The following is a 13,465-nucleotide window of genomic DNA, read 5'->3' on the forward strand; positions in this document are numbered from 1 at the left end:
CTTAGGCTGCGTTCACACAGAGTTTTTTGGTCAGGAATCCGCCTAAAAATCCTCTTCCAAAAACGCTTTACCATACAATCCTATGTAAACTGCTTTTTTTTTTTTCCGTTCTAAGCAGATTTTCCGCTAACAGAAAAATCCACTAGTGGATTTTCTGCTACTGGAAATAAAGAATCGACATGTCCATTCTTCAGGCGTTTTCCGCATGAAAAATTCAATGCAAGTCAATGGGACCCGGAAAAACTGTTACCGTTTTTTCTGAGGCGTTTTTGACAAAAAACGCCAGGTGGATTTTCCGCCTCCCATTGACTTGCATTGATTTTTTTTCAGGTGGAAAACGCTAAAAAAACGCCTCAGGAATTTTCATGAGCTAATTTTTCCTGACCAAATAACTGTGTGAATGCAGACAAAGGGAGCCTTCACACAGATTTTACGCTCTGCTCATTCTGAACGTAAACTCGTTCAGAGTGAGCAGCGTAAAAAACAGATCCCATTGACTTCAATTAGAGATGAGCGAGTACTGTTGGGATCAGCCGATCCGAACAGCACGCTCCATAGAAATGAATGGATGCACCTGGTACTTCTGCTTTGACGGCGGCCGGCCGCTTAACCCCCCGCGTGCCGACTTTGTCCATTCATTTCTATGCGAGCGTGCTGTTCGGATCGGCTGATCCGAACAGTACTCGCTCATCTCTAACTTCAATGGGTGCCGGCATGCGCACTACCCATTGAAATCAATGGGATGCTTTTTTACCTATTGCTTTCAATGTGATACGCGCGTATGCCGGCACCCATAGAAATCAATGGGATCTGTTTTAACACTGCTCATTCTGAACGAGTTTATGTTCAGAATGAGCGGAGCGTAAACTCTGTGTGAAGGCAGCCTTCCAATGCAATGGGTCAGTGTACCACTGTGTGTAATCTCTGCTACAGATTTCAGCTTACAAATACTGATGTGTGAATAAGGCTTGAGCCAGGTATCAATATCGGATTGGTGGGGTCTGACAACAGGGACCGTCACTGATCAGCTGCGGGCAGTGGCATTTAGGTGAAGACTGCTTCAGCTTTGTAGTCCTACGGTGTCGCATGACTTGGGGGCTGAGTTGCAGTTCCAAACACAGCCTCTACCATTGTACAGCACTAAGATTCATGCAGAGCTGGTCCAAACACTGCGATCTCAACAATCTGATTGTTGGAGTTCTGGGTTTCAGACCCCACTGATCAGCTATAGATAACCTACCCTAAGACTATGCTATTAACATCATAGTCTTGGAAACCCCCTTTACAACAAGTTACATAGCTGTAATAATAAAGGTATGCTGGTAAAGCTCCCAGAGCACAGAGGTGGTGACACCCTAGAAGAGATCGCCTTCTCCAGCTCCGAGAGTACTGGGGGAGTAGAAGCCCCCTGACACCCGCACTGCTCCGGATCAGTCTGTAGCAGAGCTGCACACCTGACTCCTCCCACACTTCACACATCACATGACTTTGACGTTTATAAGGGTCTTGGGTGCGGGCTCACACTTACTGACCTCTGATTGGCGGAAGAAGGGGGCCTGGCCCAGCTGTCACTTCCTATTGGTTAAGCAGGAGGGCGTGTCTTGTAGGCACAGGCTCCAGAGGAAGTGCTGGTGGAGAAGGTGAGTCTGTGTGTGGCAGCGGGGGGAGAGGGCGCGTCCTGTGCCGGAGGCTGAGACCCCCCAATATATTCCCCAGTGTATTCCTGCTGTACAACCTGAAGATCACTGTGACCCTATCAGGCAGTCATTGCTGCAACTGTCCTAGTCATCTGAATAAGGTATTCAGAAATAACTGAGAAGCCTCATCTGTATAAACTGAGCTGCAGCTGCTGCAGAACCTCTTCTTAGAAATGGAGTATAACTTGTCAGTCAGCAGTATAAATGACACCACGTTGTACAGGGTGAGAGGAGCAGCACCGCTTATCTCCATGTGGCTAAGGCTACACAGTGACTTTGGCTGTAACTCCAGCATTAATGTGAGTGAATGGAGTTGTGACCCTGAGGTGGTGGCATCTGAGGCTTCTAGTCCAGCAGTGCTTGAGCTTTTGTTGCAGAGTCACAATGTAATTCCGTTCGTTTACGATAGTCGTCCATCTTTGGTCATGGTCAAACCTTTTGTATAGCCCTAGTCTGTAACACACAGAACGATGCTGTATATGCCTTTGTGTATATTCACACACCGTAGTAGCCTGGTTGCATTTTTTGTGTTCATGTTTACAGAAAACGTGATTGCTAGTGGCAGTCACACTGAAGTCAATAGAGAATAAAGACAAGGTGCTCTTGAGGTTTACAAGGAAGCCGGTCCAGGAATACAGTCCTATGAAAAAGTTTGGGCACCCCTATTAATCTTAATCATTTTTAGTTCTAAATATTTTGGTATTTGCAACAGCCATTTCAGTTTGATATATCTAATAACTGATGGACACAGTAATATTTCAGGATTGAAATGAGGTTTATTGTATTAACAGAAAATGTGCAATATGCATTAAACCAAAACTTGACCGGTGCAAAAGTATGGGCACCTCAACAGAAAAGTGACATTAATATTTAGTAAATCCTCCTTTTGCAAAGATAACATCCTCTAGTCGCTTCCTGTAGCTTTTAATCAGTTCCTGGATCCTGGATGAAGGGATTCTGGACCATTCCTCTTTACAAAACAATACAAGTTCAGTTAAGTTTGATGGTCGCCGAGCATGGACAGTCCGCTCTCAAATGATCTGAAAACAAAGATTGTTCAACATAGTTGTTCAGGGAAAAGATACAAAAAGTTGTCTCAGAGATTTAACCTGTCAGTTTCCACTGTGAGGAACATAGTAAGGTAATGGAAGACCACAGGGACAGTTCTTGTTAAGCCCAGAAGTGGCAGGCCAAGAAAAATATCAGAAAGGCAGAGAAGAAGAATGGTGAGAACAGTCAAGGACAATCCACAGACCACCTCCAAAGAGCTGCAGCATCATCTTGCTGCAGATGGTGTCACTGTGCATCGGTCAACAATACAGCGCACTTGCACAAATAGAAGCTGTATGGGAGAGTGATGAGAAAGAAGCCGTTTCTGCAAGCACACCACAAACAGAGTCGCCTGAGGTATGAAAAAGCACATTTGGACAAGCCAGCTTCATTTGGAAGAAGGTCCTGTGGACTGATGAAAAAAGATTGAGTTGTTTGGTCATACAAAAAGGCGTTATGCGTGGCGTCCAAAAAAAACAGCATTCCAAGAAAAACACTTGCTACCCACTGTAAAATTTGGTGGAGGTTCCATCATGCTTTGGGGCTGTGTGGCCCATGCCGGCACCGGGAATCTTGTTAAAGTTGAGGGTCGCATGGATTCCACTCAGTATCAGCAGATTCTTGAGAATAATGTTCAAGAATCAGTGACGAAGTTGAAGTTACGCCGGGGATGGATATTTCAGCAAGACAATGATCCAAAACACCGCTCCAAATCGACTCAGGCATTCATGCAGAGGAACAATTACAATGTTCTGGAATGGCCATCCCAGTCCCCAGACCTGAATATCATTGAACATCTGTGGGATGATCTGAAGCGGGCTCGGCGACCATCATGCTCGGCGACCATCAAACTTAACTGAACTTGAATTGTTTTGTAAAGAGGAATGGTCCAGAATCCCTTCATCCAGGATCCAGGAACTGATTAAAAGCTACAGGAAGCGACTAGAGGCTGTTATCTTTGCAAAAGGAGGATCTACTAAATATTAATGTCACTTTTCTGTTGAGGTGCCCATACTTTTGCACAGGTCAAATTTTGGTTTAATGCATATTGCACATTTTCTGTTAGTACAATAAACCTCATTTCAATCCTGAAATATTACTGTGTGCATCAGTTATTAGATATATCAAACTGAAATGGCTGTTGCAAATACCAAAATATTTAGAACTAAAAATGATTAAGATTAATAGGGGTGCCCAAACTTTTTCATAGGACTGTATATGCTAGAACTGTCCTCTTAACCCCTTACGCATGTATTATAATGCCAGAAGGAGTGTATGGCCCTGGCTCAGGAGCTTCGCCCACTCCATACACAACAAGTGATTCCTTCCTACAAGTTTAGTGCTCTGAGAGCTCCAATCCTGAAAGTTTAACCCATCAGACCACACCGCGGCAGCTGAGCGGTCAGACATAGGAAGTAGACCTCTCCCCATCCCCTATAATGGATTTATGGGGTACAGAGGTGTTGCCATGGGAGCTTGAATTGGCAGAGAGAACAGCAGGATACACATCCTTCCATTTCACACCCCACTTAAGGACGTTACTATATGATCAGTAGGGACAACCTCTGGAACCCCCCACTGATCCTGAGAATAAAGAGGACACGGCTCTAGTTAAACTGATACTTTATGATTGTCTTATAGGTCTTCTTGAAGGATGGTGGGATATGACCCTGGCACAGAGGATAGTCTTTCTGCGGCTGAAGTGGCTACTGCAGGATCTCTTTCAGGACTGGTTACAAGGGCGGCTATAAGCCCTCTGGATGTCATTAAAATCCGCTTCCAGGTATCTTATTTTGGTTTTACATTTGTAACTCTTTGCTATATACACACACACACACACACTGATCGTATATATTTCTGTGGGTCTGTATACCATTCGCCTCTGTCTTCTGGGAGAGCTAAGCAGAGAAATGGAAACTCTCAACTGATCACTTCTGCTTCTTGATTTTATGCTAGGTTCACACGGAGGAATCTACCACGGCTTTAGGAGCGGATTCCTCCTCCAAAACCGTGGCAGATTCCATACAAAATCTGCATTCCATTGATGGCACTTAAAATACGACGACGCAAAAATAAAGGTATTTATTGTGCAGAAACATAACAAAAACTGCATAAGTGTTCTCTCCATGTTTGTGCAGGTTTCCTCCAAGTACTCTGCCCCCCCCCCACCCAATCAAAAGACATACTGATAGGGAACTTAGATTGTGAGCCCTACATGGCACAGTGTTGACTGTATCTGTAAAGTGCTGCAGAATATCTCGGCGCTATAAAAGTGAGGCCCAGTTCACATCTGCATAAGGGTTTCCTTTCATAGAGTCTGCTTGGGGACCCCCCTGAATGGAAACCTATATGTATAAAAAAAAAAAAGCGGTTACCTAAGGAGACCTGCGGACCCCATAGCCTAAAATGGGATCTGTGTGGTTTCTGCTCGGAGTCTGTACGAAACATGTGGAGAGAAAAGTGCTGCTTGCAGGACTTTTCTCTCCGCATGTTTTGTGCAGAAACCACACGGACCCCATTATAGTCTATATAGTCGGCGGGTTTCCCAGGTAACTGCTTTTTTATGCATATAGGTTGCCATTCAGGGGGTCCGCAAGTGGACTTCCCGAATGGAAACCCGAACAGATGTATACTGGGCCTAAGAGAAATAAATGTTGTTCCAGAAACCTGTCATTTATACTGCACATATGATTACAGGGAAGTAACAAGCCATGGTTCTCAAAAGATGGAAATGAAAAATTGCTACATCATGAAGCGCAAAACTGGCTACTAGAGATGAGCGAACACTGTTCGGATCAGCTGGTCCGAACAGCACGCACCCCCCCATAGAAATGAATGGAAGCACCTGGCACGTACACTTTGCCGGCGGCTGGTCGCCGTGCCAGGTGCTTTCATTCATTTCTATGGGTGCGTGCTGTTCGGACCGGCTGATCCGAACAGTGTTCGCTCATCTCTACTGGCTACACCACTAAGGGTTAATCAACCATGTCATTGTACTTGTTATCTCTTCTTTGTTTCACCAGCTGCAAATAGAAGACCTGAGCGGACACGGCACACCAGGCAAATACAGAGGCATTCTCCAGGCAGTGAGGTTGATTCTACGAGAGGAAGGCTTGTCCGGATTCTGGAAGGGACACATCCCAGCTCAGCTCTTGTCTGTGTGTTATGGGGCCGTACAGGTGAGAATTGTAGTCATCTGCTCTCCTTATGGATAACTTAAGATTTCAGTTTATTATATCATTTAACCCCTTGTCTTCTCTCCCTCCAGTTTATGAGCTTTGAGACACTAACTAAAACCATTCATACATCCACCTCTCTTGATGCTCGCGCTCCAGCAGTGCACTTTTTCTGCGGTGGACTGGCTGCTTGCTCGGCGACACTGACTGTGCAGCCACTGGACACCCTGAGGACACGTTTTGCTGCCCAGGGAGAGCCCAAGGTATTAATGGATAAACTGTAGAATTTTGGCAGTATATCTTTATTATCATTATCCCTTGTGATGTCATGACATGCATTGTGGCACTAGAGGGCAGCCCATGTTCCTGACCTCCTCCCGGATTGTATTAGCTCCCATGACATCATACATACATGATAATTAGTCATGAGGGCGTACAATCCCTTCAGAAGGGGCCACCAATGCTCCTATATGCAGTTTCCCTGGCTTTCTGCTGTCTGTGGGTCTTTTTGCTCAATATATAGGGCAAGATTTCTATGTCGCATTACTACACAACATGTCTTTGTCTGTTCTGGGGCCTAAGACCGGGCCCTCGCGGAACGTAAACGCCGCGATTTGCTTGCAGCGGAGACTCAGCAGGAAAAATTGCGTCGTTTTACAGTGCAAGCAAAGTGGATGGGATTCATATGAATCCCATGCCCACTTTGCAGAAAAAAACGCAGTGCGTAACACTCTGCAATTTGCAAAGCCGACGCTGGCAGCTTTCCCGTAGATATAATGTTAAGAGAAAGTCCGCGGAGGAAAACTCTGTGAACTTTCTCTTAAAAGCGCTGCGGAAAGGACTGCAATGCGTTCACGCAGCGGTTCTTTCCGCAGCACTTTAGTGCTGCAATTACGGCCCGTGGGTCCTGGCCTAAAGGAGGTATTGCAGACAATGACATTGTCAATCATGCTTCAATGTTCTGATGCTCCAGGGAAACCATTAGACCATGTTTGTACCAACATCTTCAGTTAAGTTGTCCAGGACATACTATGATATAAAGTTACACTCATGATATGGGATGGTATGTAAAGGAGTTGTCCAGACATAGAAAATATATGGCTACTTTATCCGATAAACGGTGCCACAGATCTCCACAGGTTGAGTGTGGTATTACAACAAAGCTCTGTAAAATTCCGTGGAGCTAAGCTGTAATGTCATGCATAACCCATGGACACGTATGGCCAGGGGCAGGACAAAGGGTAGAGAGATATAGGTGACTGCCTAGTGCCCCACCTCTGAACAGACTCATTTCTATTAAAATAATTGTTACCGTCGCTACAGCAGTGGTCTGATCATCATATTAATCTGTTTGTCACTGTCAGTAAGAGCAGCGCTGCAAGTAAAGTATTAAGCCACACCATTTACCCCTTACCAACAGTCACGCTCAAGCACACTGTTATCATAGCCTTGTACTGTGCCATTGGAGACCAGGGCTACATTTGCTTTGTCTGCCTAGGCTACCAAGTTACCTTGTCCCACCCCTTTAATTTGTGTTTTGTAGCCGTATTAATATTTCTACCATGAACACTATACCCAAGGACACGACACAAACACTGTTTTTTTTTTTTTGGTTTTTCTTTTATGCAGGTGTATAGGACTTTGCGCCATGCTGTGGTCACTATGTACAGGACAGAAGGAGTACTCACATTCTACCGCGGCCTGTTTCCTACATTGCTGGCGGTGTTCCCATATGCCGGTTTGCAGTTCTCCTCCTACAACTTTTTGAAAAGGATCTGGAGTTGGTTTTTCACAAGTAATCCTGAGAAAAGAGGTGGATAAGAGAGAGTGGCTTTTTTTTTTATATCTGTATAGTAGTAGTATTCTTAATATGAATTGTTAAAACTGTAAATTCTTAATGTTTAAGGTGAAACTCCACCTGTAGACTGTGTTTAATCTGCCTATGGGGGTTGTCCAGTTTAGAAAAAAACAATTTTGATATACCTTGTTCTTGAATTCTGAGTTATTTCAGAGAGATCTCCTCTATAGGACATCTCTCTCTGGAGGTCCCATCCTGTGTATTCTAGAAAACCTACTGATGTGAATGGACACTCAGTAGTGCTTAGTTTTCCCTGTGTTGGCTCTTGTTGGGGGAATACCCCAGGGAGTGGATGCATTCGGTTCCAAATTAAAACAAAATGGACTACTAGCTCGGAGAACACAAAGACAAGCATACTGAGATTTCAAAGTATTCTGAAACTTATTACATGGTATTTAGCTTATAAAGAGGAATAAGGGCTTTATGCCACTATGGGGGACAATACTGTGTGCAGGGGCCACTATGGGGGACATTACCGTGTGCATGGGCCACTATGGGGGACAATACCGTGTGCAGGGGCCACTATGGGGGACAATACTATGTGCAGGGGCCACTATGGGGTACAATACTGTATGCAGGGGGCCACTATGGGCTTAATGGAGCGCGCAGGAATGCGTAGGAGGGGGTTGGTCGAGGTCTTGGTGGGGGGGGGGGGGGATGTCAAAAGTTTGCCACAGGGCCCTGCCCATCTTAGCCTCTAATCATGTTAGCACAGTCTGCCAAGATGGATGCTGTGGCCTCAAAGTTTCATGTTAGCAGATGCTATCTACGCGAGCTGTTAGACCTGGTTTCATATCATGTGAAAATTCTGTGTCTTGTTATAGGACATGATAAAATTCTGAACATTCCAACCTTTTCTAACCAAAATAACAGAACAGCAATTTTACCCAAGGTTAGTAATAGGATACATGCAAAACATCTTCTAATATAATGGAGGATATATAGAACAAAATGGAGTATATAGACTAAGATGGCCGAAGAACCAATATCTCTGTTTACACAGAAATTTTTCCCTCACAGTTCTGCAGGGAAATTGAGTACTTGCTGCTAGGTTTCCCCGTGGATTACAGCTGATGGTTGTGGATATCAGCAGGGATACTGATCAGTTTACTATGAAGAGAGCCTTATAAGGGTAAGTTCACACAGGGTTTTTATGTCTGGAACCCGAGGTGGAGGCTGCCTCAGGTTCCAGACCAAAAACCAGGTAGCCACGACTGAAAGCTGGTGCATTGCATCGGCATCCAGCCGTGCACTCCACTCCAGATTAGGCCCAATGAATGGGCCTAGTCCGGAGGAGGGAGTGTCTTCAGGCCGAATCACAAGGTGACTCCGCCTGGAGAATGAACATCTCGCTTCTTTTTCCGGGAGCTGGAACAAACTGGACTGACCGGCTCCCTTTGATTTCAATGGGAGCCGTCTTTTGGTCAGGAGTTTGAGGCCGATACGGCCTCAAACTCCTGACCAAAAAACTGTGTGAACTTACCATTACAAGTACTTATTATCCAAAGTGGACAACGCCTTTTAAGTGAAGGGAAGTGAATCCCCTTCCAAGCAAATCCCCTTCCAAGCAAATCCCCTGAAACTCAACACTAAACCTATGGTCATGTTTGGGGTTATATCTGAAACAAAGCATTTTTTTTCTTTTTTTTTTGTAATCCTGGAAAACCTTTTAATGTTGTTTATTTACTTATTTTTGTTTGTCCCCTTGAACAAGATAACCTGAAGAGCCTTGTGTGCGGCAGTGGAGCCGGAGTGATAAGTAAAACTGTTACATATCCACTTGACCTCTTTAAGAAAAGACTGCAGGTCGGGGGCTTTGAGCAGGCGAGAGCGGCCTTTGGAGAGGTAAGTGATTACTAATGTCCACAGACTGTGGGTGTTAGAATGACTCCATTTTAGAAGACCTGTTCTTCAGGCAGATTTCGCGGCTCGGTGAGCTGCGGCATCCGCCTGGCAGCAGCAACCTCCGGGGTCGGTCCATTCATTTGAGCCAACTCTGGGGGGTAGTAGCCATAACCGCGACAGTCGTGGCAGGCGGGTTTTGACCCAAGAGTGATGCGGCTCCCCAAATCACTCTCGGTGCCAAAACCCACTATACCGTCTTCCCCCCCCCTCCCGTGTGAACTAGCCCTAAGGGTGATTAAACCTCTTAGCACCCGTAACCATCACTATCAAGAATTCACTGTAGGGATGAGGTAGTGGGCACCGGACAAAAGATTGTAGCAGGGCCCACAAGACATTAGTTACACCACTGTATTCGACGGTTTACTGAGTTACAGAATCACAGCGGAGGAGACACAATGTAGAATAAACAGCAGATCTCTGGTTAACAGAGATTTATATTAGAGCTAATAGAATTCTTTGTCGTATGCCTACATATGTTCACTGTGTTGCTCCTAGTTCAGGGCTGGCAAGGGCAAAGCATAACAGGGATTTAAAGAGAAAAAATGTTGCATATCGGCCTTAGTGATTTCCAGGCATTTCTCTTGCCCCATCTGCCATGGAGAGACGCTACTGCACGCTGTGTGGGGAAGTTATCTGACAACCAGTGAGTATTGTGCATGACACATGGTGGTCTTTGGGCACCTGCCCTTGCAGCTGTACCAACCCGTGTGCACAAAATCTGGTTATAACTACGGTATACATAACACTCAGTATTGCCTAAAATGAATGTTGCAAAATCTGATCAACACAATTCCTCAAAGTGTGAGGACGGATTTGTTAGGTCACCTCTCTGACACTGAACTGGACATTATCTGATCCTGAAAAACTGGATTAGGAAGCAGCAAAATGGAGAAAATGACATTGAAATTGTGCTCACCTTACAGTATTTTATGTGTTTTAATATGTCCGCTTCTTCCATGTGTTGCGCCTGTTCACACAGGTCCGGACGTACCAAGGGCTTGTGGACTGTGCCTTCCGTATGCATAAAGAAGAAGGCTTCAGAGGCCTTTTTAAGGGGCTGTCTCCAAGTTTGCTGAAAGCTGCTGTTTCTACCGGACTCACCTTCTTCAGCTATGAAATGTTCTGCAGTATGTTTCAAAGCATGAAAATCACACAAGATATAAAGAAGGAATAGAGGATATAATACTCCAAGATGGCAGCCATGAGAACTGCAGTCTTCTCATCTCTTCCTGCCACACAATCGCACTGATACATACCTCAAGTACTGTACAAGTTCAAGCCGTTTTTTATTAATGTGCACATATATATTTTAGTTTGTATTATCTATGAGCAACCAGATTGACTTTATTTCCATCACCAATGAACGGAAAACCTTGTAGGGAGTAGCTGTTTTTAGCCTGAGTTTTTGGTGTTAAATAGTTGGTTCGGGTGCACGGCGACTTGTAGATTGACGACAAAAGATTGCAGTGTTCTATATTAGCCATCCATCACGTCTTCATAGCATTTACACTTTTTTTTTTTTAATATATATATATATATATATATATATATATATATATATATATGTGCACTTTGCTGAATACACTATAATATATGTGATTTTTATATTTATATATAGTCTTGTATATCAGTCACAGTGGGTGCCAAATATCTGCCCTATAATTAAAGGGTTACATACATTTCTAACCTTGATGGGTCATTTGTAGTAAAGGTTCACAACAAGATACAACCTTATGGGGATTCTGGTAATTCCTAAAAGTCACCTATGGCTCTCCTGATATCTTACACATTGAGCTTGCTTATTATTTAGCTACAATAGTATCACACATGTTAAAAGGTGGACATGCACTTTAGTGACACGGCTGCACCGGATGGACAGTATATTCTTATCACAGAAATTCTGCAGCGTATCCGCTTTATCGTGCGGTATACTTTATACACATTAAGCTGCAGTTTTACTACATCATGTGGATGGGATGCTACTGTACAATTTCAAGTTTTCTGTCTGCAATTCCATGACAGCAAAGCGGCAGTGTAGGCATCCCGCATGGCCATAAAGGAAGAGTAAATTGTAGGGAGCGAGTGACTGAACAAGATACTGTCTATTAGGGTCTTTACACTACAGGCTAAGCGCCCCTTATGCACTAGATGTACTGGCCAAAAGTCTATCTAATGTGTTTTAGGGGCCTCTTCACCCTGTCCTCACTGCAGAGGGAGGGATATAAAGATCAGGCCATTCTACTTGTGGAGATAAGTTTCTGTCAGTACTCTTCCAGTAGCTTTCTCTGCTCTCCTGTCCAGAACTGCTGCATTCGCCATATCCTCCTATCATATTAGTAATTCCCTAATATCATATAACTAGTACAATCTCACTGGCTGCATGGGTATGTCTTATGACATTGTTAGGTTCAATTCACACACAGCAAATTTGTTGTAGAAATCTCTACAACTGTCCTGAATAAGTGGAAATAATATAATGGAGGAAATCCTTGTCCTTGCCAAAACAACCCCATCAGGCGAATGGATGCATCAGAACTTTATGCAGCAAACTTGCTTTGTGTGATTTCACTTATCCTTGACATATGGATCTTATATCTAGTCTTACATTTGGTGCGTTGTACAACCAGTTCATCCCATGTATCATGAAGCACAGCCTTGTATACAGTACTGTATATCCTGGATCATATACTGCTTTTACATATGAGACAGTTTGCACTGATGTATTTGTTTTTTTTTTAAAAAGGAAAATAATTTATTTTTCTTTATAACTTTTATTTATGGCCAATAAAGGAGAAGATTTTACCTAATAACATAGGAGTCGTGTGTGTGTGTGTCCCAGGAGCAATGTATTCAATGTAACCTTCACATTAACTGAAATGCTCCCCCTTTGTGGGCCCTTTATAGTAATAATGCTGTGTACCATACAGTAATAATGCTGTCTGTTGTGTCTCCATATATTATGGCTCCCATGTGCCCCTGCATGTAATGTTGGCACTGTGGAGCTGCGGGTGAATATGGACTGTGGGCAGGAGTCGCATATTTATCCAGAAGGTCTTCAGTGCTTCAGAGCTCTTGCTCATCTTGTCCTTGGTATGCCTGTTTTCACTTGATCTTAATAAAGAAGCACTGAAGTCTGGCTGTGTGCCGCCATTCATCTTTTGTCCCTAAGAGTCATACTTTGGGATTCAGAACTGAATAGAAATATAGAGAACAAAGTTGCAATTCAATAAACATGGACATAGCACCATCACAACACGTGGGTGCCACACCAAACCGTTAAAACAAGACCAAAGGGGAGAACCTACATATAAGAAGATAAAAGGGACAAAAATAAAACGGGCAACATACACCGCCAGTAAGGCAGGAGAACATAACAGGGGAGAAGGGGAAGAGACCTTGCAGTGTACAATACACTTCCTAAGACGACCACTCAGCATCGAAGATCTCCATCATATGATTGAGATAGGCAGTCAAGTACTCCGTATTACGAAAGTCCTTCAAACGAGCTATAAGTTCAGCGCCAGTAGGTGGGGAAGATTTCTCCAGTGAAGAGTTTAATGCCTTAGTGGCAGTGCAAAAATACAAAAATAGTTTGGAGATCATCTCATGTGTCTGGGGGGGGGGGGGGGGGGTTAAGCAGTTAAATGAGGGGATCTAAGTGCACACCTTGCTAAACAAGGTGTCAGTGAGAAATTTGACCTCTCTCCAGAAGGGACCAATTTTTGGGCACTCTCAGAAAATGTGGGACAGTGTACCCACTACAGCCTGGCAACGCCAGC

General features: G+C 44.1%; 1 protein-coding gene across 1 annotated transcript; it reads left to right on the forward strand.

Moving 5' to 3' along the window:
* The first annotated feature begins 1,617 nt into the window (after positions 1-1,617).
* On the forward strand, positions 1,618-11,167 carry SLC25A19 (solute carrier family 25 member 19). Its single transcript, XM_075278733.1, has 7 exons — positions 1,618-1,640; positions 4,389-4,530; positions 5,771-5,926; positions 6,016-6,186; positions 7,553-7,736; positions 9,496-9,626; positions 10,666-11,167. Exons 2-7 carry the CDS (start codon positions 4,402-4,404, stop codon positions 10,858-10,860), a joined length of 966 nt encoding a protein of 321 aa, XP_075134834.1. The 5' UTR covers positions 1,618-1,640; positions 4,389-4,401; the 3' UTR covers positions 10,861-11,167.
* The last annotated feature ends 2,298 nt before the right edge of the window (positions 11,168-13,465 follow it).

Source organism: Leptodactylus fuscus, chromosome 6 (assembly GCF_031893055.1).
Source record: "Leptodactylus fuscus isolate aLepFus1 chromosome 6, aLepFus1.hap2, whole genome shotgun sequence".
Lineage (NCBI taxonomy): Eukaryota > Metazoa > Chordata > Amphibia > Anura > Leptodactylidae > Leptodactylus > Leptodactylus fuscus.

Bases quoted from the DNA above. Each gene is read 5' to 3' on its own strand.
- SLC25A19 (XM_075278733.1), top strand. From the start codon at position 4,402: ATGGTGGGATATGACCCTGGCACAGAGGATAGTCTTTCTGCGGCTGAA. The intron at 6,187-7,552 runs GTATTAATGGAT...TCTTTTATGCAG, and splicing joins CTGCCCAGGGAGAGCCCAAG to GTGTATAGGACTTTGCGCCA. The intron at 9,627-10,665 runs GTAAGTGATTAC...CTGTTCACACAG, and splicing joins CGAGAGCGGCCTTTGGAGAG to GTCCGGACGTACCAAGGGCT.